Source organism: Gracilinanus agilis, chromosome 6 (assembly GCF_016433145.1).
Source record: "Gracilinanus agilis isolate LMUSP501 chromosome 6, AgileGrace, whole genome shotgun sequence".
Taxonomy (NCBI): domain Eukaryota; kingdom Metazoa; phylum Chordata; class Mammalia; order Didelphimorphia; family Didelphidae; genus Gracilinanus; species Gracilinanus agilis.
Genome location: NC_058135.1, coordinates 28,682,454 through 28,708,909, shown reverse-complemented (window position 1 = coordinate 28,708,909; position 26,456 = coordinate 28,682,454). Strand labels below are relative to the sequence as shown.

Here is a 26,456-nt window from a genome sequence, read left to right as displayed (position 1 = left end):
TTTCTCATGCAAAAATTATGGTTGTGCCAGACTGTAATTTTAAAAGTCTCTTCTAGCTCCATAATTCTATGGAAGTTGCTTGTTTTTGCTAAGTAACAGAAGGGAAGGGCCACTTTCCTTTGTCCTAGTTCTTTTTTACTCTGCATGCTAGGAGGGTAATAATTCCTCCACCTCTACTGGCTGATTCAGGTCAGTCAGGGTTACCAAGAAGGTTATCAGATTCTCCTTCCACCCTTTTTCTCTGTATTCCTTTCTCTTAAGGGAGATTACTTAAAGAATATTTTTTTCTTTTAAACATATCTTGAACAAAGAAGCCAGTTTTTAAACCAGCTATTTCAGCATAGATTGTTCATTCCTTCCATTTTAAATCTATGAGCAGAGAAGATAAAATGTTCATTTATTAAGCTTTCCCTTTTTGTCTTTTTAAGATCACGAAATTAAAATCACCTCCACCTTTGGGGGTGGATCAGACAATGCAAACATTTATCAGACGTGTACCATTGGACCACAAACATATTTGTAATTGAGCGGTATTAAATTTTTCCATATATGGAATGTTAAACTGTTCAGTTCAGGAGCCATGTATCATACTGAAGAGGCTCTATGGCAGATTCCCAAAGTGGGCGCCACCGCCCCCTGGTGGATGCTGCTGCGATCCAGGGGGGTGGTGACCACAGGTGCATTTGGGATTTCGAATGTTTTAACTTTTTTTATATTACATTCTATTCTGAGTTCAATAAATAGTTTCATATTTTCAAAGTTCAATGTTTCTAATTTATACCTTTCTTTACTATATTTTATGAAAAAGGTAGAAACATTAATACATATATCTTATCTATTAATTGCTATTAAAATTAAAAAAAAATTAATTTCCAGGGGGCACTAAATAATATTTTTCCTGGAAAGGGGGCAGTAGACCAAAAAAGTTTGGGAACCACTGCTCTATGGTATTTTAAGGACTGATGCAATCAACATAGTATCAAGTACAAACAGAACCATTTTGAGAACCTTACTATTTTTAAGGAATGCTCTCTAAATTTAGCCTTTGTGTGAGAAATCCTTTATGACACTTGGCAAATGCCTTTGGTGAGCACATTAGTCCGTTCTGCTCTTTGCTTGATATTGATCATTGGAATATTGGTCTTTAAACAAATCTATCTCTGGTTGAAATTGTTGGGGATTCTTTATGATCTTATATATGCATGAGAGGTAGATTGGAGGAGGGCTTTTAAGACTGACGTTTGCTACATTAAATAAAAATGTCCTTTTTTAATCAACAATTAACTTTGCCTTTCAGTAAATTGTATGATTGCAAAAATGTGTTATGCTGTAGAATATAATTTGGGAAAGCCTGATTGTTCTCTTCTCATGGGTTCTTGAAAGATGATACACTCAGATTATGTTCTGAATGTTACAATAAAAATTATAAAATGGGTATATAGGTTCAGAGTTAAATATTATATATGATCATTTCTAATCGTTAAAACTTCTTCTCTAGTTGAGATCTTGGAAATAGTTCCCTGAGCCATTTCCATTTTCTCATTTAGTGGGTAATTCCAATGTCACTAATGATGATAATAAGTTCCTAAGGAAATATAGGCAAATCTCTTTTATTTTGCATTTTTTTGTTTTCCCCGCTTAAAAATTTCATTTATTATATGCTCTTAGGATGAAATGGATTTTCACAGCACAGCTCTCCTGCTTTTCCTACTTGACTGGCCACTCATACTCTCTCTCCTTGCCCCAACTCCTAACTGTAGGTATGCCCCCAAGGCTTTGTCCCAGATCCTCATCTTTTCTCTATACTTGGTCTCTTAGGAAACCCATCAGTTTCCATGGGTTCAACTTTTATATCTATGTAGGTGGCTTCTCAGATCTTTGTATTCAGCCTTTCTCTTTTTCTTGAGCTCTAGTAATAGAGTTGCTTATCAGATATTTACAACTGGATGTCCTGTAGACATCCCTACCAGCAAAATAAAATTCATTTTCCTTTGAAAGGGATTTCTTTTTTTGAACTTCTTGAGAGGATGAATTTTTTTCAAGATATCAGATAATATTATATTTTCATTTCATTCTAATTTTTCCATTAAACTGTAGCTGCTTACGAGCAGAGGTTGTGTTTTTTTGCTTTTTTTTTTTTTTTTTTTTTGTCTCCTCAGTGCCTAGCATAGTGCCTGGCATGTAGGAATGTAGGAAGCACTTAATAAATGCTTGGCTATGTCATATCTTATCAATTGCTAAGTCTTGTTTCCTTTTCAACATTTCTCCACTGATATGATCACTGTCTTAGATCAGGACACCATCATTTCTCACTGGCTTCAGCTGACCTTTCTAGGCATATTATATATTTAGTTCCATTTATCCACTCTGGGCCAGCCACATTGGCTTTATTGTTTTTTCTCATGCTTGACATATTCTGTTCTTTTTATTTTAATAGAATATTTCCATTCCGTTTTCTTCTCCTGAATTCCCTTGTATTTTATTTTATATCTATTTTGTAGTTTACTTGGTTATATCAGTTGTTTCTATCAATAGAAAGTAAGCTTTTTAAGGGAAAAGGATTGTTTCTTTTTGGCTTTGAATCTCTAATGCCAAGCACACATGCTCACTTCATGAACATAGAACCCAATATATATATTTTTAACCCTTACCTTCTTCTGCCTTGGAACCAATGCTATTTGTTCCAGTACTGTTGGTTCCAAGGCAGAAGAATGGGAGTTAAGTGGCTTGCCTAGGGTCATACAGCTGGGAAGTATCTGAGGCCAGATTTGAACCTAGGACCTCCAGTCTCTAGGCCTGGCTCTCAATCCACTGAGCTCCCAGAAGCACCTTCTTAACACAGTAAAAAGGATTATTATGTAGCTATGTTAAGAGTAACATCAGTCCTTTTTCACATCTGGCCTTGACTTTTCATGTTTTTCAGGGGGCATCTTACATATTTAAAGTACATATAGTATACTTTAATGTCTTTTGAACTGTAAAACAAAGCTGTTCAATAGGCAAGGTGCAGAGTATTATTATTCTCATTTTCATTGAAGAGGAAAATAAGTTTCAGAAGTTATGTGTCTTATCTTGAATTCACCCAGTTAACTCAAACTCAAATCCAGGTGATTCAACTTTCAATCTTTTCATTTTCAATTTTCATTTCATTTCATTTTTCAATCCTTTGATTGGTAAAATCCATGAAGATATAACATAAAAATGGGTGCTTGTCACTATGTGAATGGTCTCCATTACAGCATTAAGATGGAAGAGATTCGAGGGCAGCTGGGTGGTTCAGTGGATTGAGAGGCAGGCCTTGAAATGAGAGGTCCTGGGTTCAAGTTTGACCTCAGATACTTCCCAGCTGTGTGACCCTGGGCAAGTCACTTAACCCTCATTGCCCCACCTTTACTACTCTTCTGCCTTACAACCAATACACAGTATTGATTCTAAGAAGGAAGGTATGGGTTTTTAAAAAAAAAAAAAAAAAAAAAGAGAGAGATTCCTTATAGATTGTGAGATCTCCCAAAATACTCCTGTTTATGGATAATATTGTGCTTATTGCATTTATCAAGCTTTGGAACATAGTGTAGCCTAAATGAAATCCATAATCATTTAAGTTCAGCCTAACCATCTTCACTGAAAAAACCCAAGTGATTGAAGAATGCCCATTGTCCAGATTATGTTATGCAGAATATCATGAACAAACTGCATCTAGGTTGCATTTGGAAAATTGCTTGGTGTTTTTCATAATTCCAGTATCTTTTTTATTATTATCTTATTATTTTAATTAATTTTTTAAAAACTCCTACCTTCTGTCTTAGACTCAGTACTGTGTATTGGTTTCAAGGCAGAAGAGCAGTAAGGGCTAAGCAATGTTGGGGTTAAGTGACTTGCCCAGAGTCACACAGCTAGGAAGTGTCTGAGGCCAAATTTGAATCCAGGACCTCCCATCTCTAGGCCTAACTCTATCCACTGAGCTACCCAGCTGTCCCCTGTAGTATCTTCTTGAAATAAAACCTAGCTTTTAAACTTTTTCTTTTTTTTCTGGCAATGCTATATGGCTATCAGTCAGGTTCTACCACAACCTCTTAGGAATTAAATGTTCTGGGGCACCCAAAGGGCAATGGAAAGGATTAGGGCAAGTAGAAATTGCTTCATATTATTAATGAAGAATTGTGTAACAGAAGAGGATGTGAGCTGAGCAGATAGCTGAACAAAAGACTAACCAAAGGATAGTCTGCATGCTTTATTGATACCTACACAATATCAAGATCTAGGAGATAACCCCTCTTAAGAAAGGTGGATCTTTATGATGGAAGATTTATAGGAAGACATAAAGAAGAGACAACAAAATTTGAAAAGGCATATGTGGGTTTCCATCTGCATTGTTGGAGGGAGAACTCAGTCTACAAGATCATTAATTAGAATATCAATCAAATAGGCATTACTTCCTAAAGGATCTTTTTGCTGTTTATCTTTTAGATGTTATTGCTGAAGTGAGTTTGGGTCCATGTGCACCTCCTGGTGAGGAGATATATTCAGTTTTTATTCACATCAACCCATTAAAAAAGAGGTAGAAGGTAACTGATTAAGAATGAAGAAAACTACTCACTCTCATTTAATAAATCAACAAAGATTTATTAAACTCGTTCTTTAAGCCAGATCCTCAGAACACAAATGTTAAAAAACATGAAACAATACTCCCAAAGAACATAACTTTCTGGGGTCTTTGCTAGTGTAAAAAGGAATTTTTTATTCCTTTTTTAATTTATCAGAGGACCTTGAGGTCCTTTTACCATAGAGAGTGTAGGGATTAACCAGCCCACAGTGACAGGAAGGAGGAACCATAGAGACAGGAAACGAGGTAGGAAAAGAGGAGAAAAGGCTGCCAGGGTCAGTTGGTCCAACAGTCAGTTGCTGACAGGGATAGCAGTTACGAGGAAGTTGGCTGCTGGGCATGTGTTGGTGGTTGACATTTAGTTGCTGCAGTATAAAAGGTGGGCCTGAGCTTACTGAGAGGGTTTTTGACTTTTGGTTTGGGCTGTTAGTTTTTTTTTCTTTCTTGAACTTTTTGGAAGGTGGCTGGCCTTTGTTGACAGACTTAATTGGGATTGGATTAAACACTGATTGGGTTGGTTTTGATTGGGCTGGATTGGGTTGGAACTTTGTGGGGTGATTGTTGGTTATAGATAGACATAGGCAGTTTTAGGTAGTAATTATTGGTAGTTATAGGATAGCTAGTATAGACATTAGAAAATTTTCTTTCTCTATCTCTTTCCTATATTCTCTCCTTTACTCTATTCATTTTATTATATTCTTTTACTATCTCTATTTTAATTAAATTGTTAAATTATTAAAAGCTGCTCTCTTATTTTGTCAAAACTCCTAATTTAACCCTTACATTTAATTGGCTAGCCATCTAGGAGATGAACGCTCAATCTTTTGATCATTTTCCTTACTTTTTACTGAAACTATCCCTAAGTCAAGTTCCTAGCAGTTAATTCTGTTACAGCTGTTGATCTTTTATGTTAAACAGTGCCATCTACTGACAGAAAATAGAATTGCAAACAAAATTAACAGATTAACTATGATTCTGAGTAGTCTAGTTCAAATTGTGATGCTGTTTCTTGTCTCTCTAAAGTGGCTTATTATCTAACAGAATATTACATAGTGGCTTTATGTAGCACTGTTCCTTCTTGTACTTATAGTGATAGGAGGCTTGGCTTTTTGCCTATTCCTCCTCAAGAAGAAACAAGCAATAGTTTTGCTGAGCTAAAAGCTCACCCTGAAGAAAAACTAGAAAATAACTTGAGAGTGACCTTAAGAAGCTGGAGGAGAGTTTGGAAGATCTGAAGACTTATATAAAAAACATTGAGAAAAGCTTGAGAAATCCTCAGAGGAAGACCGAGAGATTTATCTCTTAACACTCCCTCATCATTAGAGCCAACTCAGTCTCTATTCAGTCCTGTTCCACGCAATTCTGCTCATACCCAAACCACCTCAACTTCCCTTCATCTTGTTCTATTTCCCACTTGACCTGTTTCCCTGCCAACATCCATTACTTGTTCTATGACAATTCAAATTTATAAAACAAGAGGCAGAAACCAAAAATAGTTCAGTTGCAGACTTTTTCCCCTTAAAAAAAGTACTCACCTTTAATAAGAGTAGAGATGTAATTTCGCTAAGGCATTCACCCCCAAGATATTGAGAGATTCAAGCTAAATATCTCTTCTTTTGGGGATGATCCAGTTGTGATTATTAAAAAGCTAGAGAGCATATTTTGCACATATAATCCTGGATGGATTGATATTGAAATTTTGCTCTAAGCTTTTTTGACAGAGAGAAAAATAAAATTGTCTCTCTTGTCAATCAGGCTCAGGGAAGGAGAGCAGTTTATTGGCCTCTGCAAGCCCCAAAATGGAACTACAACAATGAGAAAGATTACACAAGACTATGTCAGGCTAGAGAGGTATTATTAATCACAATGAGAACTTGCTCTGATAGGCCTGGTTCTTGGATGAAATTTGGAAATCTTAACCAAAACCTTAATGAAAATCTGTTCCAATTTATGGATAGACTTATTGAGCTGGGAGGTAGATATATAGACTTGGATCTTGCCTGAGAAAGGGATGTCAGACAAATAAAGAGACAGTTTGTGAAAAAACTGTTGTAAAGTGGTCAGAGATTATTTTAAAACCAATTGTCCAAATTGGGCTAATATGGACCTTGAAGAATTGAGAAGAGTAGCAGTTTATGTATTTAATGGCCATAAAAAGAAAGATTAGAAGAACAGTGACTTAATAGAGACATTAAGGAGAGAAATTAAAAAGTTTAAAGGAGGAAATTGAAAGAGAAAAAGCAAATCGAGCCTCTTTGCAAGAATACACAAATCAAACACCAATTTGTTACTTCTGTGGAAAAAGGGATCATGTAATGTTAAACTGTAGAAAATGGAACCAGGCACTCAATAACAAATTTTAGAAACAATGGGAACTCTAGTAATAACAACTTTAGAAATAATGACAATTATAGAAATTATAACAATAGAAATGCATTTAGAAATACTAATCCATATGAGACAAATGATAATTTACAACAATATATCCAAAATGGGGCTTGTCCACTCAGGTTGGAAATCCCCCCTCAATGAGAGGAATCCCAGAGAAATGACCAAGGACCTTTATGAAAGTCGGAGAGAGGAGAAAGGACTCTGGAATCAGAGAATGAAACCTTTGATTTCCCAGACACCGATATCCTAACACCAGTTATCCCAGTCCATTCTCTACATAGTAATGAACTTTATGTAACCTTGAAAATTGGGGACACTTACTATGATTGCCTCTTAGACACTGGAGTTTCCAAATCAGTGTTGATGAGTAAACCAGATTCAGAGTGCAGTTCTATTGGCTCTCTAAATGTAGTAGGTGTATCCTGGGCACTTCTGAAGGTCCCAAAGCTTTCTCCTCAAATGGTGTCTGTGGGACCTCTATCAGAACATTCTTTCCTTCTAATGCCTAGCCTCCCCAATAAATTTATTAGGGAGAGATCTTGTATGTAAACTTAGAGCCACAATAACATGCTTTCAAGATGGTGCTATGACACTAGAATTGCCTGAGGAATCTTTAAAATCTGCTCCCTTCTTTTAGAGAGTTAGAAGTTGGACAAATCTCCCACTTTTGAAATACCAGCTGATATACCTGAATCTCTCTGGGCCACATCTTCTTCCATTGTAGGCCTACTCAAATTGGCTGTTCTTGTGAAAATCAAAACAAAAGGTGGCCCACCTCCTTTAATTCCTCAGTATCCCCTATCAAAAGAAGCAATTGAGGGAATTATCCCAGTGATAAATTCTTTAATTGAGCAAAAAATAATAATTCCATAAAAATCCGAAAAATATACCTCTCTTGCCTGTTAAAAAGCCCAAATTAGATGTAAATGGAAAACCTGTCTGTCGATTTATACAAGATTTAAGGACTGTAAACAGTCATGTCATTAAAAGACATCCCTTGGTTCCAAGCCCATCCACAATTATCTCCTCTATTCCTAGCACAGCCTCATATTTTATAGTAGTAGATTTGTGTTCAGCATTTTTCTCAATAGACATTCATGAAGATTCCTGAAGTATATTTGCCTTCACTAGGAAAGGTTCCCAATGGACATGGCGTTGTTTGTCCCAAGGGTATGTGGAAAGTTCCTCCCTTTTTTTGCAGATTTTAACACAAGATTTCAAAATTATTAAGTTTAAGGAGAGCTGTTTGATACACTTTGTAGATGGTTTGCTCTTGGCCTCACCAAATGCCATATAGCATGCCAAGAAGGTAGCAAACATCTTCTTTTGGAACTATACAAGAGAGACCACAAGATCTCAAAGGCAAAAGTTCATTTGTATCTTCCCAAAGTAGAGTATTTAGACTTTATTTTAACTGCTAGTGCCTGCTTCATTTCCCCTAAGCACGTCGAAGATATTCAAAAATTAAGCTCTCCCTCCACAAAGAAACAGTTGAGAGCAATTCTAGGAACAACAGGATTTTGTAGACAGTGGATTCCTTGATATGGGGAAATCACTAAGCCCCTTATAGCACTGACAAAAAATTCAGTCACTGAACCACTTAGGTTAGAGGCAGAACACTTGTCAGCTCTTTCTAAATTGAAACAAGCTATCCTGTCTCCCCCTGCTCTAGGCATCCCAGATTACAAAAAGCCATTTACTTTATATGTACACAAATGGAGTGGGGTAGCTTCAGGTGTTTTAACTCAAACTTTAGGACCTGTTCAATGTCCAGTTGCTTATTACTTGGCCCAGCTGGACCTAGTAGCTTCAGGAGCACCATCGTGTCTTAGAGGTGTAGCTATAATAGCTTTATTAGTAATTAAATCTGCTGATTTAGTATTGGGATGTCCACTAACAATGTGTACACATGAAATTGAAGCTTTGTTGCTAAGGTATAGAACACAGGCATTTTTCTCTCCAAAGACTTGTAAGATTGTAAGGCAATGAAAATATCACCTTAAAACACTGCACAACACTTAACCCTGCAAGCACAACCTTGCTTCCAGATTTACCAGTTACAGGAGAACCATTACATAATTGTGAATCTTTAGTGTCCATGGCTGAAAAACCTCAAGATAATCTCCTGGACACTCCTTTAGACAACTCAGATCTAGTCTTATTCACTGATGGTTCTTTCATGAGGGATGGCATGTACTACACTGGAGCTGCAGTAGTCTTTGGCTTCAAAGAGGATTTTCCCAACTTCAGCTGGGAAAAGTATTGCAAATGCAAAAATCATTAATGAAGTTCTTTTTGCTCTCCAACTACCTGAAGGCCTGGCTGTTGTACATTGCTCTGCCCATACAGGTAGAACTGACCCTGTCTCTAGAAGGAACCACCAGGCAGATACTGCTGCAAAACTTGCCACTTTATAAGGGACTGAACTAATTCTAACATTGGCAATTAGTAACAAATCAGATTTATGCCTTTCTTATAATGAAAAGGAAGTACAAAAGTGGAAACAAAAATTCAAAGCAAAACAAATTAATGGCGTATGGATGTCATCTGAAGGAAAACCCCTACTCCTTAGAAGTTTTTATCACCATATATGTCAGTTCATTCATAAAAACTGTCATTTTGGAACCCAAGGCATTATAGACTCTGCTAAAAGTGTATGGAGAGCCCTAGGAATAACTACCATACCTCTAAAGTGTGTGCAGCCTGCTCCACTGAAAAGCATATAACCAACATGCCTTTCGTAGAAAAGCTTTTGGTGTACATCCTCTGGCTTACACACCTTTTGAACATCTACAAATTGATTTTATTATAATGCCAAAGGCTGGAAATTATAAATTTTATCTAGTCATAGTAGATTAGCTAACTAGATGACCGGAAGCATTTCCTACCACTCAAGCCACAGTGGCTTTTGTTGCCAAAGTGCACTTAAAGGAAATTATATTTCGTTTTGGCCTGCCAGCATGTATTGATTCAGACAGGAGAACTCATTTTACTGATTCAGTTTCGTCTCAAATTTATTCCTGTTTGAGGATAACTCCTAAATTCCATGTGCTGAATCATTCCCCAGAACTCAGACCAAGTTGAAAGAATAATTAGAGAACTTAAAGCTATGATTAGAAAACTGCACTGAGACTCATTTAAAATGGTCTGAGGTTCTTCTTCTTGCCCTATTTTATCTTTGAAGCAGACCCAGAGGAGATCTATACATCTTACCATTAGAGATGCTTTTTGGATATCCGCCTATACAAGCTAAGCCTTTTCCTCCTGCATACACATCATTGCTAGGGGGAGATACGTCTATTGTTTCCTATATACGAGATTTACAAATAAAATTAAGAGAACTTCAAGAATCTGGAGTTGTAGTACAAGCAGGACCTATAGATTTTTCCCTTCATGATCTAAACTGAGGAGACAAAGTATATATAAAGAACTTCCAGCATACCGGGGCAACTCAGCTGGCCTGGGAAGGTCCATTTCAGGTACTGTTAACCGTTCCAACAGTTACAAAAATTGGAGAAAAGCCTTTGAGGATACATTGCTCCCACATAAAACAGGTACCCTCCATCGAAACTGATTGATTGTATCCTGTTACATGCATTGAAGATAAAACTACAGAGACAACTGGACACTATTTTAACTGACATTGAACTCTGGAATTTTTATTTTTAGGATATTTGATTTTTCCTTGTACTTGGAGCACATGATACACTATTAATAATTTTTTTGATTTTGAAATAGAATGAGTTTAGACATCCATTAGCTAATAAGTAAGCGTATAGTTTATATTATGTTATAGAATTTGTATTTTGTTTTAAATATGTGTACTGGCATGCATTCTGTTTAGAAATGATTATTATTATTATACTTTAATAGGACTATAGAGAGAAGTTAAAATAAGTGTTGGTCCAGACCTGCGTCATGAGAGGAATTGATTGTATACTTTTTTATATAGTATCTGATAGATTTAAATTGATATCTCCAAGGTTCTTATTTTGTAGAGTATGATTTTTGTTAATGCTAAGATTTAGGATTTTATTATTTGCAATTGTAATTTGTCGTTCTTTGTAATTGGGAATCATATTTTGTAAAATCCAAGATTTGAAATCTTTTGAGAGTAATTTTAGGATTTGTTAATTCCCTGAGTCAAGAAAAGTGAACATAAAGAAACCTATACTGCACTGGAAGATCTAAAGTGAACTGTGGAAAGTATTGATTCAACTGAAGAGGGTTGAATGCATTTAATGAATGTAAATTTTTTATGCCAAAAGGGATTGCCCCTAATTGGCTTTTTGTCAATGCGCCTACCTACCATTGGTTTTGCTTTCTTTCTCTTTTATTTCCCTTTACTTATTATTATTATAGTTTTCTTTTAGTTGGTGTAATATTATAGGCACCTTTAACTAGAAAGTTTTTAGAAGTATAAGTTAGATATGTTTAACTGATGCATTGGGGAGACTAGCCTTCCAAAGGATCACAGGGGGATTGTAAAAGAGAATTCTTTATTCCTTTTTTAATTTAATGGGGGACCTGGAGGTCCTCTTACCATAGAGATGTGTAGGGATTAACCAGCCCACATTGACAGGAAGTAGAAACCATAGAGACAGAAAGGAGGAACCATAGATGTAGGAAAAGAGGAAAAAAGGTCAGTTGGTCCAACAGTCAGTTGCTGACAGGGCTGGCAGTTGTGGGGAAGTTGGCTGCTGGGCATGAGTTGGTGATTGGCATTTAGTTGCTGCAATATAAAAGGTGGGCCTGAGCTTACTGAGAGGGGTTTTTGACTTTTGGTTTGGGCTGTTAGTTTTTTTTCTTTCTTGAACTTTTTGGAAGGTGGCTGGCCTTTGTTGACAGACTTAATTGGGATTGGATTAAACACTGATTGGGTTGATTTTGATTGGGCTGAATTGGGTTGGAACTTTGTGGGGTGGTTGATGGTTATAGGTAGATATAGGCAGTTTTAGGTAGTAATTATAGGTAGTTATAGGATAACTAGTATAGACATTAGGAAATTTTCTTTCTCTACCTGTTTCATATATTCTCTCTTTTACTCTATTCATTTTATTATATTCTTTTACTATCTCTATTTTAATTAAACTAAATTGTTAAATTATTTAAAAAGCTGCTCTCTTATTTTGTCAAAACTCCTAATTTAACCCTTTCACTAGGGAGGAGGAATGAGAGCTTGTCTCTGGACAACTGATTCACAGGCAGATAGATGGCCTGTGGGAAGCTGTTCCTAGGTAGTGAAGAAATAAAGTTAATTGAGAGGTTGGTACCAAGGTATTTTGATAGTTACCTCAGTTACCCAAACCAAAGGGAGGTTCAGGGTTTGGGCCTCTCTTTATTAGGCCAGAACATTCAATAGATTTGGAGAACAAGGTTTCTACAAAAATATATTTATTTGTATGAAAGTAAGTATAAAGAGTTATCAAACAGGGAGTCCCAAACTAAGCCTTCTAAGCTTTCCCCATGCCCTCTAATAGGATCTCACAATCCAGCCTTCTGTTCTTCCAAGCTTCATTCTCTCCTTACCAACTAACTATTAAAAAACCCAAAGAAAAAATTGTCTGGGCCTACCAGTTCCTGGACAATGAGGAAAGTCTCAAATTGCCAGCAAAGCAAAGATTTGGGTCTTTACTCACTGTCTATCTTCTTGGTGTTTTCTAAAGACAGGAACCAGGAAACCTTTGGAATGGTTCAAATCTCTCATATCCAAAATGGCCTGAGAAAGGAGTCCAAAGCTATACTTAAGACCAGCTTAAGATTCTGCTGCCAAAAAGATCTTTCTGGTGATCAGTTTTACTTCTTTCTTCTTAAATTTTCAGTAGTAGAGGTAAAGCAGGTTTGAAGTCTGTTCAGCTTAGGGAAACAAAGCCAGAACATCCAAAAAACAATCCAGACGCAGCTAGCAACACAGCCAAACTGCTTTCCACCCAGCCAGTGTTCCCAACTGCCACCAAACAGAACTGTACCTGCATGCCCTACATTCCAAACCTTGCTTGCAACAACTTCCAATCTGCCTAAGGACTCAAGAGTTTGCAAAATCCTCTTGCAAAACTAATTATGTATTAATGTTAATTGCCTTACTTCTAAAATCTACCACTACAGTAAAGATTGATCTCTGATATAGTTTAATGATCCTAAGAAGGATAAAAGGACCTCTTGTTTAGGAATATTCTTTTTTTTTTTTTTTTAACATTTGCCTCTAGTTCTGATTTCCATCTCTGATATTTAAAGTTGGATTTTTAGACCTGAAAGGGAAATTAGATATCATACTGTCTATCCTTATTTTACAGTCAATACCTAGAGAGACAGAGTGATTTGCCCAACATCACACAACTTTTCCTGTCCCATTCCTTCCCCCAATCCTTTTCTCTCTTCCCTTTTTTACTTCTGAGGTCATTGGAGGACTGATGTAAGAAATTAATAATTAATAATAATAATAATTATAATAAGCTTGCAGAGAAGCAGTGAAGGACTAGCTAAGAATATGATAATTTATGTACCACTTCAAGGTTTGAAATAGCCATTATCCAATTAAATAAGCAGCAGGATCAGAGAAGCCAGTAATGAGTGGTACCTAGAGTTCAGAATTTGTTGGATGATTTCAGAGAAAGAGCATCCTAGAATGATTACCCATTTTAGAATGTTTGCTGAATTAGGCAATCATCGAGTCATTACTAGGCAAAGTCATTAAGTGAATCTAGAGTAGAGGAATTAAAGCCTGGAAGAACCAGGGGAAATTATTCAATATATATAGGGAGTTGATGAGAACAGAAGCCATTTCTCGAGAGATAAGAAGTTGAATGATATAACTAGCTTTCAAATGAAAAAATGCTCCAAGTCACAAATATTAGAATGCAAATGCAAATTAACTCAGATTCTCTCTTCAGGTGGACAAAAACGACAATTTCTAGAGGGATTGTGGAAGAAGAGGCACATTAATGTACTACTGGTGGAGCTGTGATTTAATCTAACCATTCTAGAAAGCAATTTGGAGTTATATCTGTTATTAAACTATACACATACTTTCACTTAGTATGACTACTATCTTTGAACCCAAAGAAGTTAAGATGCATAGTTATTGATAACAGCACGTTTTGATGCAGCAAAGAACTGGAAACAAAGTGGGGACTGTTGAAGAATGATTGAACGAATTATTGCATATGAATATAATGAAATTTGCTCTCAGAATTAACAAATACTGTGGATTCAGAAAAACCTGGAAGGACTTCTATGAACTGATGCAGAGGGAAATGAACTGAATTGAGGTGATAATTTGCACAGTGACTACAATCTTGCTCCTGAGTGTCTGACCCAGATTATGAATTTTTAAAAATTTTTTTATTTTTATTTTGAATATTTCCCCATAGTTACATGTTTCATGTTCTCCCCCCACCCCCGGTAGCTGATGCACAATTCCACTGGGTTTTACATGTATCATTGATTAAGACCTAATTCCGTATTATTGATAGTTGGACTAGAGTTATCATTTAGTGTCTACATCCCCAATAATATCCCCATCAACCCATGTGTTCAAGCACTTGCTTTTCTTCTGTATTTCTACTCCCACAGTCCAGATTATGAATTTTAAATTTAGTGTTTCATGGACTTCTCAAATTCAACTTGGCCAAAATGGAACTTTTATTATCTTTCCTCTTAAGCACACCCTTCTTCCTACCTTCCCTGTTACTGTGAAGTAACATCATCAACCAGCCATCTAGATTTATTTATAATGTCAGTGTCATCCTTAACTTGTGGAAGATTTAAGTAACTGCAAACTCTTGCTGATATGTGTCACAGAATGGTAGATGAGTAAACTGGACAATTTTCCCCAGCTCTTTAACAGCAATATCAAACCCCCATTTTTTCAAAAGCAAATATAAAAAAATACATTAAAGTAAAAAAATAAACATTTTTATATTAATCATTCTTTTGGATCACATACTTTTTGGACCCCTTGTATTAGTCTAAACAATTGGGTATATTGTGTTTATTTAAATGTTTCTAGTTAGAGTGTTTTTGTTTGAAGAGGGAGTTTTTAAGGTTTTGAGAAAATTGGCCTTGGTAGAAGGGCTAGGAATTTTATAGAGACTTTTTTTGAATTAAGAATTTTAAAACACATTTATGGTGGTGGGTTATTTAATTTTATTTTGGTGACTAGTTTTTAAGTTTCTGGAAAATAAAGATAAACCTAGATACTTTGAACAATAAACAGAAATACTCAGTACTATTTTCTTTTTTTTTTTTTTGTCAGCAGTGATATGAGTCCCCCCACACCCCCATATCCCTATTTTAACTATATATGCTCATTTCCACACCATGTCATACACGGTGGGGGGGGAGGGGGGAAGGGGGAAGGATTCCAGTAAAAAACCTTTAGGTTTTTGCATGTTGTAAATAAAACAATTTCAAATTCTAACAAACTATCTTTTCTGCTGTGTGGAAGATTTAATTTAAGTGACATTAAAATTAAAAAAAAAATTTTAAAGAAAAACCGTTAGTCTAAATGACAGGTTGAAAAATGGGATTAAGTGAATAAGTTTAGATAATGTTTATTTTTCATTATCTATCTAAAGCTTTTTTCCCCCCATTTAATAATTTTTATTTTTTAGAAAAGTTAACATGGTTACATGATTCATGCTCTCTGTCTAAAGCTTTTAGTTAACTGAATGAAAATGAACATTATTTTCAGCATTTCAAGGGTTTTTTTTTCCCATCTTTGGAGAAACAGTTGGGTGCAGTTAGGGTAAGACTAGCATGTGGGGGCACTAGAAAGGCTGCCTGGAATAAGTGAGATTTGAGGTGTATCTTGAAAGAAATCTGAGAACATAAAAAGTAGAAGTGAGGGGGTATGCTTTAGCACTTGGATATTTAATGACAACTTTTAGGAGATGTATCTGATCACAGTCTTAACTTAAAAATATGCATTTTTGTTAAAAAACAGTATTGATTTCTTTTGGTTTTGTATCACTCTTATTTTCAAATATATCTCCTCTCTTCCCCCAGGCCCTACTCCACTTAATTTTGTTAAAAAGGAATAAAAAAACCGAGGTAAAAAGTATTACCCCAATCTGTCCTCTACCTTTGCACATGAGAGCAGAGATATTCCTTTCTTCTTTGGAGTCAAAGCTATAATTACACAGCATTCAGCTATTTGGTCTTTGGTTGTGTTTTTAGATTTTACATTGTTATAGTTATTGCATGTATTATTTTCCTGGATCTGATTGTTTTATTCTGCTTTGATTCGTATAATTTGTCTTTGAAGTCTTTTAAAGTCAGTGGTTTCTTACAGCATAGTTTTATTCCATTCATATTTGTGTATATCAAGTTATCCCTTGATCAGTGTTCATTTAGCTTTCCTACTATAAAAAGTGTTGCTGTAAATATTTTGCCTTTCTTTGTAATTTTTATCTTTTGGAACATATACTTAGTAATAGAGTCTTTGGATCAAAGGCCATGGGCCTTAAACATATTTTCTTAGAAGGGGGAAATGCTGATTGGAGGAGACCTGAAGATTGAATGTTGACTGAAAATTAAATCTGAACCTTTAAATAAAGTTACTGGTGCTTACAAAAGTAATGCTATTGAAAGACTAGACTTCCATTGTTAGAACTATATCCTTCGTAATTATAATATTAAATGTTAATACTTAGAACATTAAAATTCATTGACAAATTAATTGCTGAAAAGCCTCAAAAAAGGCAGCCTCAAAATAATTTAGTACCATTCTGAAGTATTTTATATTTGAATGTTACAGAAGACAATTCTTCAAAACAGAGTGATGATTTGGGAAGCCAGTTTACAGAAATTTTCATTAAACAGCAAGAAAATGTTACACTTCTTTTATCCCTCCTGGAGGTGAGTAGAGCACCTCTTACATGTTTTAGCATTTTGTGAATTTAGAAGAGATGTTATACATTTAATAATTTTTCATTGTTGTGATGCATATTATAGTTCTTCTGGTTGTCTCTTATCCCTCAGTTTTTATTATTGCATTATTTGAGATCATCATTGCTAGCCATGCTTTTGGCACTCCCTGTGTGATTATGGTTAAGCATTTAACCTTTCTTGAACTTTAGTTTTTCTTCGTCTATAAAAATGAGAGGGTTGGAATAGATGGTCTCTGAGGCCCCTTCTGACCCTAGCTGATTTTCTTGTCTTAATTGCTTTTTTAGAGTCACAAGCATAATCTTGATGTATCATTTAATTTTTAAATGTTTCTTGATAACAACAACTTGTTATTTTGTTTTCTCATCCATTCTATTTTTATATTGGGAAATCTAATCCAGTGACACTTAAAGTTATAATTGTTAAAGTTTATGTCTTTCATCAACTACTTTGAATATTTATGACTATAAGCTTTCTGCCTCTTTAAATTAGTACTTATCTCTGTACTTTTGTTTTGCTTATACAAATCTGAATCTAAACCTGGTCTTCCTCCTACAGCTTTTTCTGTTGCCAGGCTATTTGAGTTTACTTGTGTTATTCTCTGCTTCCTATGTTTGTTTAATAATAATAATAGCTAACATATACATAGCACTTACTATGTACCAAGCACTTTTCAAATGTTATCTCATTTTATTACCACAGCAAGCCTGGAAGGTAGATACTATTATCTCCATTTTACAGTTAAGGAAACTGAGGCAAATAGTGGTTACGTGATTCCAGGATCTCATAGCTGATAAGCAATATAGAGTTTACCTAATCCTCCCTACCTTCCCCTTACCAACCTAGACCATATCCATTCTTCCACTCCCTTTCTTATTTCTTACTCCTAGTCTTCTTTAGATTTTATTCCCAGACATTATAGTTCTAGATAGAGGAATTAAAGTGCAGTGGAAAGTATTTCATAATCCTAGCTTCAAGTTCTAGACTTTTCTTTTTCATTTCTCTTTTTGACATCTTGCTAGTCTCCCTCTGAAGCTATGTACTCTCCCAAAACCATGGCTTTCCAGGTAACCATATCCTCACTTCTTCCTCATATGAGGAGTTAACATCAGGATAGATGTAGGAGTTCTTCTTCTGAAGTGTCAGGCCCTGTCAGCAGAGAGCTCCTTCTCATTTCTGAGGAATAGAGGATACATTCTTCCCTCTGAGTTTTGCTGTTCTATTCTATTTTCTTAAAACCCAAAGTCAAGAAGAGAAACTGAGAGTTAAATGTTCACCTCCTATTTGAGCCCTGACCAGTGATTATCTGGAATTCCCATTTCATTTCTTTCTCTATCTAGCTGATTATTCCTACTATTTCAGCTCACAGAGCAGAAATAGGGGCAGGGAGTGAAAGTTGTGAAGAATAAAATTTAAACTTAATAAGGAAAAATTTGCTAGCAGTTAGTAATTTTGAAAAGTGGAATGGGCTATCTCAGGCATTATTAAAATGCCCTTCACTTGAAGCAAAGATGACTGTCAAGTAAGTTGTAGGTGGACTCTGAAGTCCTTTATTTCAGTTCAATTTCTGTAACAATCTTATTTCTTCTAATAAGGGAGGCTACCCTTGGAAAACTTATTCTGTCATCTTTCCAGAATTCTGATTTTGGATTTTAAGGATATTTCAGATGTTATTCTTCCTGTGGGATAATTTGGCAGAGGACAGGAAGAATTGGGTAAAAGAAGGCTCAAAAGAGAAAATCCCCACTCTTTCCACTCCTCATCCCAGAGTTCCACTATGGATGCTAGAAAGTTAAAGTAATCCTCAGTAAATTACCAGAGATTCCAATCTTCTTTGGAAAAGAAAGTAAAACATCAAGGAAGGGAAATGTTGATATTAGACTTTGTGAGGTGTTATTTTTTTTTTTTAGAAAAATTTCCATGGTTACATGATTCTTGTTTTTACTTTCCCCTTCACCCCCTCTTTAAGCCCTCCCCCCCTATATTCATTGGTTTTCTATAGTTCTTTTTTTGTGTAGTCAGTAATAAATTACTAATTTCAGTTAATGCTCTCTCAATTTCCTTTGCTTCTCAAATTAGTTTTAAAAATTCATTAAAAGATTTATTTTTATATGCTCTGATCAGTTTAAAATTTTGTTTTTGGCCTAAAAGTATATATAATTGTTTTACATTCTCTATTGCAGGAATTTGATTTCCATGTTCGCTGGCCTGGGGTGAGGCTTCTTACCACACTTTTAAAACAGCAGGGACCACAAGTGCAACAGATTATTCTTGTTAGTCCTATGGGTAAGAGACTTGCATAATTTCAGATTACAAAAATGTTTGAAAATGGAATTGTAAGAGTGGTTTTACTCTTGATGCTTTGATTCATTTTTTAAGATGTATTTCTGGACTACAGATGTTCATTATTATTTGCTTATCCTAGGTGTTTCAAGATTGATGGATTTGCTTGCTGATTCCAGGGAAGTTATACGTAATGATGTAAGTAAATAGGGACTCAGGAGACTGAGGTTGTTCTATTTTCACTTTAAATGTGTTTTTTTCCTGACATCATTTAAAAAACAATAGAAGGCTGATACTATTTCTATACTTGATTTATAGTTTTATATGCATTGGAAAGGAGAAGAGAATCATTATCTGGTTCCATAAAAGATAGTATAAGATGACATTTTTTTCTTTTATTCCTTTTTATTCAGATCATAGTTTTAACCACAGTATTTGTTGCCATTTAGGCTGGTACAGCAGAAATGGTGCTAGCATAATGCTATGTCCATTCCTTTCTCTACAAGTATAGAGGAAAGCCCTGTGGACACTGAACTCTGTGAACAAGTCAAAACATGTCAATGTAGGGTTTTGTCCCTGATTTAGAGAAGTCTTAGAGTTATGCAGATTTTGGTGTGCTCTAGGCCCAGGGCATTGGCATGTATTCATTTGAATTTATTAAGTCTGGATATTTTACTGATTAACAATTATAGAGCATAATTAGCTTAAAAGAGTATTTATATTTACTTTCTTTACTTTTGAAGATTTGCATAGAGATATAGTTTTAGGTTCCATGCTACTTCATGAAATTGCCTTTATTATTTTTCTAAATAGCTGTATAATGTTAAGAAAAATTTGATAACTTCTCTGGACCTCAATTTCCTTATCTGTTAAATGAGAGGATTAGACTAACTTATTTCTGAGACCCCTTCTAACTCCAAAATTATACGATTCTATCATTTTGATTGGCTCATTTCCTATTAATATTTTAAGCCACTAAACATTCTTTCTCTTATTCCCCACTAGGGTGTTTTGTTACTGCAAGCACTGACAAGAAGTAATGCAGCAATTCAGAAAATTGTTGCTTTTGAAAATGCTTTTGAGAGGTTATTGGATATTATTACAGAGGAGGGAAATAGTGATGGAGGTATGGTATGAACATACTAATAATCTGAAGTGTTGTTACCTTTTTAGATTAAGTACTATATAAAATGCAAGGGTTTTTTTAAATAACTAAAAAATGAAGAAATGATAAACTATAGAAAGTGAAAGCATTTACTTTAGAATCATGACAGAATCCAGATTCTGTGACTCCTCCCTATCCATATAAAATGCTGCCCATTACAGAAAACTGCCACTATTTCACTTGTGGATGGTGGACAGGGACTGAAAAAAGTAAAAGGCAGGGAGGTAGTATGTTAATAAATAAAGTATTCAGTAATAAAAGTGCAGTATGTAATAATAATAGCTGGTAGGTGACTCGGTGGATGGAGTGCTAGGCCTGATGTCAGGAACACTTGAGTCCAAGTTTGGCTTCAGACACTTACGGTTGTGGGATCCTGGGCAAATCACTTAATTTCTGTTTCCCCTAATCCACTAGAGAATAAAATGGCAAGCTTTTCTAGTATCTTTACTAAGAAAACCCCATGGAAAGTCTTGGAGTTATGTGGTCCATGGGGTCACAAAGAGTCAAATATGACTGACCAAAAAATATAATAATCAAGGAAATGGCCACTTCTTCCCCTTAGCTACAAACACAAGAGAAAAAAAAGTTAGAATTTTTTTTATGGAATTACAAGTTTATTTTGGTAGAATTCAATAAATAATAATAGAACATTTCTATTGTATCTTCCCAGTACCTGTGAAGAATTTGGTTTAAAAAATGAGATTCTCATTTTTTACTCATAGGGAAAATCAGGCAGTGTCCAAGAAATGGTGAAATTTGCTCTGAGCCTTCAAGGATCAGTAGGATGGGAAGGGAAGAACATTCCAAACATGGCAAACATGAGCAATGATCTGGAAGTAGCCAAGCAAGGGATGTGTTATAGCACTAATTGGTTCATTTTGACTGGAATGTTGGGCTTACAGAGTTGGAACATAGGTTGGAGCACCATCATAAAATATCTTTTTACAGTATACAAAGACCTGATTCGTTAGACAGTATAGAATTACTAAAATCTGTGAGTGGTGGAGGTTACTTGATTACTTTTTAGGAGATTGCCATATGGAGGGATGGCCAGGAAGACTGGCAGTAATCCAGATTAGAGGTAACAAGGGCCTGAACTATGGCTGGGACTGTAGAAATGGAAAATGGAGGTTGTTTTGGGAAATGTTGCAGAGTTAGAGCTGATGACAGACAAGTGAGATAGGGAGAGAGAAGAGAAGATGTGAAAGGTATTAGTAACTAAGTTATAGTCTAACTCAGTGATGGGCAAACTACAGGCCGCAGGCCAGATGCAGCCCTCTGAAATGTTCTATCTGGCCTGTGTGACATTATTCCTAATCTGACGAATACACTGAGTAGGATACAATACAATGAAACTTCAAAACAGTTGCCTTAGAAACAGACTGCCAGATGAGCATTTCCTTTCCTTTGGCCCCCTCTTTAAAAAGTTTGCCACCTTACTTTTTTTTTTTTAAACATTTATTAATCCCACCTTACTTTTTAATGTATAACTAGGCAGTAATGCTCTAGAATTTTCTTTCAGATCATAACTAAAACAAAGTTTGTCTTTTCAGGTATAGTGGTTGAAGATTGTCTCCTCCTGCTTCAAAATTTGTTAAAGAACAATAATTCCAATCAGAATTTTTTTAAAGAAGGTTCCTACATTCAGCGTATGAAACCTTGGTTTGAAGTTGGTGATGACAATTCTGGCTGGTCTGCACAAAAAGTGACTAATCTTCATCTGATGCTTCAGGTAAAATGTTCCTTGACACAAATATAATGGGAACTTACATAGGTCTGTCAGAAGAAAGTATATAACAGTTTGCTTATGGAGATTCCTGATAGGATTTTACACAACGAAGAGTTGGTAAATCTTTTGTTTTAATTTTATAGATATGATTTCTTGACTTACAGAAATAGCATTGTAAGTTAAAGCTTTTCAAATCCTAGAGTTCAGTGAATTATTTTCTGTTTTTGATGTTTTATATGATAATGAAGATTTATCTGTTCATGATGTTTTATAACTTTATGCAAACTTTAGTTTAATGTAATAGAAACCATAATTTTAGAATAATGTAACAAGTTTTTCTCTCAGGTATTTATAATACTTCTCTATGGCTGGTTCTAGAAGCTAATGGTAGAGTTAATATTAGATTCCAAGTCTGACTCTGCAAAACACTTATTTGTCACTTGTTCTTTCCATTATATGTAGTATCAATTGCTCTAATTCTGTCAGGGTCCATTGTTGTCTGTGACAGGAGAGCCTATGACTACAAATGGATGATTCTCTAATTTGAACCTTAAATTATTCCACTCATGCATTGTGCCAGGCATTGCAGATAGAAAGATGATGAACATTCTGATTGATCTTTGTGCCTCAGTCTTTCCTCACTCCAAGCCATTCTTCACTTAGCTTGAGCTTCCTGAAGTGCAAATCTAGCCTCGTTATTGTTCATAAACTCCCATGGCTCTATGTTACTTCAAAGATCAAATACCAAATCTTGTTTGGCTTTTTAAAACCCTTTATAATCTGTCCCTTTCCAATTTTTTTCCCACCTTCTTTCCTGCTTGATACCCTGGTTTCCTTACTGTCCTCACCCAAGACATTCAGTCTCCCAAATCCATGTATTTCCACTGGCTTTAGTAAGTGTATCTTGATCTGAACATAAATAGCTTCAATAAAGTAAAAAAAAAAAAATAAGACTTGTCTAAAGTGAATTGAAGAAGAGAGATAGGTGGGAAAGTAAAAGATTACTTCTAACTAGGTGTATCATGCTAATTAAGTCTTGAAAGAAGAAAAATTATTTCAATAGCTAGAGATGTGGAAGGAGAGAAGGATGTGCCAAGCATGCTGGGAAGGGCTGAGCAAACACAGAAACAAAAGGAGAGGGAGGGATCAGGGTATGGGATCCAGAGTGGTCCGATTTGGCTGGAAGGTAGAATATACAAATAATAATGGTTTGAAATATGACTAATAGCTTATTGAATAACATGCTATGTTGTCTATATTTTATCTTTTAAACATTGAAGAATGTTGTTCTAGTTAGGAGGCTATCCAGATTGTCCAAGTAAGAAGTAATGAAGTTAGGGAATGGGATAGGCATAATGAGAGATTGAAGGAAGAATCATGACTAGTAAAAAGGATCAGGAGAACTTCTTTGAGGTTTCAAACCTATGTGATGGAAAGGATATTGGTGTTATCCACAGAGGAGCATAAATTGGGAGAAAAGCCAGGTCTAGAGGGAGAGATGGTGAGTTCTATTTTGGAGATACTTTTGAGATTTTAGCATAGCATTCAAAAGGAGAAGTCTTCTAGGCATTTAAAAACAAGGCAAGGGGCAGCTGGGTAGCTAAGTGGATTGAGAGCCAGGCCTAGAGATGGGAGATCCTAGGTTCAAATCTGTCCTCAGACACTTCCCAGCTGTGTGACCCTGGGCAAGTCACTTAACCCCCATTGCCTCCCTTACCACCAATACACAGTATTGACTCCAAGATGGAAGGTAAGGGTTAAAAAAAATAAAAAATAAAATAAAAAATAAAAACAAGGCACTGGATGGAGCTTAGGAAGTTGAGAGCTGAAGATTTAAGATATGTAAGCCCTCTAATAGAGGTGGTAGTTGAAGCCATGGAATTTGTTAAGATCTCCAGTGAAGAAAAGAGATGGTCAAATACAGAGCTTCGGAGAATACCCTCCTGGTACATTTATGGCTTGGGAAGAACAGGCACAACTCATGGAGGGGATGGAAAAGGAACAGTCTCAGAAGCAAGAGGAAAACCCAGAGACAGTGTCAGAGGAAACCAAAGGAAAGGACAGTATCAAAAAGTGCCATGATACTCATCATTGTCTAATGTAGATGTAATATCAAGAAGAGTGAAGACTGAGAATGCACCTTTAGATTTGTCAGTGAAGGAAGAGAATGATTTCAGTAGGATGGTGAGGAGGAGACAGATTTTGAATAGCATTGGGAAAGAGGAATGGGCTGGTAGAATTGTAATGACCTGCTCTAAAGGTGAACCAAGTAGATAGTGCCAACGTGAGCTAACTTAGGCAACACACTTTTGTAATTAAAATAAAGTGCTTCAAATATTTTAGAACTTTCATTGATTGTCCCTTTAGTCTTGACGTGGTTTCCAGAAGAGTCACTAAACTTGTAGACCAGTTGTGATACTTACGGCTCTCCCACCTTTCTACAAGTTGCAGAACATTTGCCATTCACTGCTTAGGCTTTATTTTGTGGTTTGCTTCTATTTTAAAAACAATTCTGTTTTCTCTTTTCTCTAACCTAGCTTGTTCGTGTCCTGGTATCACCTACAAATCCTCCAGGTGCTACCAGCAGTTGCCAGAAGGCCATGTATCAGTGTGGATTATTACAACAGCTTTGTATTATCTTAATGGCTACTGGTGTTCCTGCTGACATTCTGACTGAGGTAAAGTAGATAATCTGTTTGGAGAAAGGCAAATTGGAACTGGGAATTAGTTGTTCATTTCATTCACGTTTACTTGGCATCTATGAAAGCCACTGTGTGAGAAATTCTAGAGCCATGATGGCAAACCTATGGCTCGCATGCCAAAGATGGCACACAGAGACCTCTCTCTGGGTACACATGCTGTTGCCCACCAGGCTTAGTTACTAGAAAGACAAAGAGATTTGGGTGGAGGTGCTCCCCTCCCCCTCTCCACCATGCCTTCCTGCCCCTATACCCAGCAGCCCAGTGGAAGTGCTTACTCCCTCCCCTGAGCAGAGCACTCAGGCCTCTCCCTCCCCTGGTGGGGGTGGGGCACAGCATGCAGTCTCAGGGGAACAGGGCACAGTTTGTGGTCTCTAAAAGATTCACCATCACTGTTCTGTGGGATATCAAAAAGATTGAAATAGAGTTCCAAAACTTGCTCTCTCAAGAATGATGTGTACATAAGTAACATTAGTACCTGGTAAAATGTGAAAGTTCAACAGGTGAGCATCTCAGTGGTTTAGTGCATAGAGCACGGGAGCCAGGAGTCAGGAAGACCCTAATTTAAATGTGACCTCAGGCAAGCATCTAAATTCCCTGGACCCTGTCTGCCTCAGTTTCTTCATCTGTAAGATGGAGGCAATAATAGCACCTGCCTCCAAAAGTTGTGAGGATTGAATAAGGTAATGCTTTCATAAGATGCTGGCTGTTAACATTGTAAGATGATACATCTCCATTTTCACTGCTGTCTCATCCATATCCCATTACCACTTCCCCACAACTGTAGCTCTGCCTCAGAGTTCAGCTCTAAGCCTTGCCCTCTCCCCAGGCACACTCTCTTATAGCCTCATTGACTTCCATATTATCTCTATGCAAATGATTTACAGATTTATATATTGATTCCAAGTCTTTTCCCCTGAGCTTCAGACCTACAACACCAATTGCTTATTGGATATTTCAAACTGGTTGTTCTGGAGACATTTCAGGTTCTTCATAGCCAAAGGATGTTGGTGTTATCCACAGAGGAGCATAGTTGGGAGAAAAGTCAGGTCTAGAGAGAGAGATGGTGAGTTCTGTTTTGGAGATACTTTGAGATATTAGTATAGCACTCAAAAGAAGTCTTCTAGGCATTTAAAAACAAGGCACTGGATGGAGCTCAGGAAGTTGAGAGCTGAAGATTTTGATATGTAAGCCTTCTAATAGAGGTGGTAGCTGAAACCATGAATTCACCTTTCTCCCCAAAACCTCTCCTTTTCCAAATTTCCTTGTTTGTGTTGAAGGCACCACCATCCTTGCCTCCCAGGTTTGTAGCTTCAGCATCATCTTCAGCTCCTTCCTTGTCCCACATACCCAGTCAGTTAAAATCTTGCTGCTTCTATAACATCTCCAGAATACTATTCCTTCACTCACACATCTACTATCCTGTTTCAGGCCTCATCACCCCGCACTTCAATCAGTAGGAAACAGCCTCTTTATTGGTCTCCCAGCCTCCTCTCTGCCTGCTCCAGTCCACCCTACACACTGCTGCCAAAGCCATTTTCCTTAAGGGCAAATGTGACCTCAAAGGGTTCTCCATCACTCATCTCCATGAATGTGCTCCTTTCTTTTTTTTTTTTTTTTTTTTTTTAACATTTATTAATATTCATTTTTAACATGGTTACATGATTCATGCTCCCCTTTCCCCTTCAACCCCCCCCC

The 26,456-nt window shown here is 36.2% G+C and overlaps 1 protein-coding gene across 1 annotated transcript in view; it reads left to right on the top strand.

Moving 5' to 3' along the window:
• Window positions 1-26,456, top strand: part of USO1 (USO1 vesicle transport factor) — an 85,792-nt gene that overhangs the window by 28,757 nt on the left and 30,579 nt on the right. Inside the window, exons 6-11 of the mRNA XM_044681344.1 lie at window positions 16,752-16,852; window positions 19,066-19,168; window positions 19,308-19,363; window positions 20,171-20,291; window positions 21,884-22,062; window positions 24,597-24,737. Coding sequence (XP_044537279.1) covers window positions 16,752-16,852; window positions 19,066-19,168; window positions 19,308-19,363; window positions 20,171-20,291; window positions 21,884-22,062; window positions 24,597-24,737 — 701 coding nt within the window. The remainder of the gene's footprint in view (window positions 1-16,751; window positions 16,853-19,065; window positions 19,169-19,307; window positions 19,364-20,170; window positions 20,292-21,883; window positions 22,063-24,596; window positions 24,738-26,456) is intronic.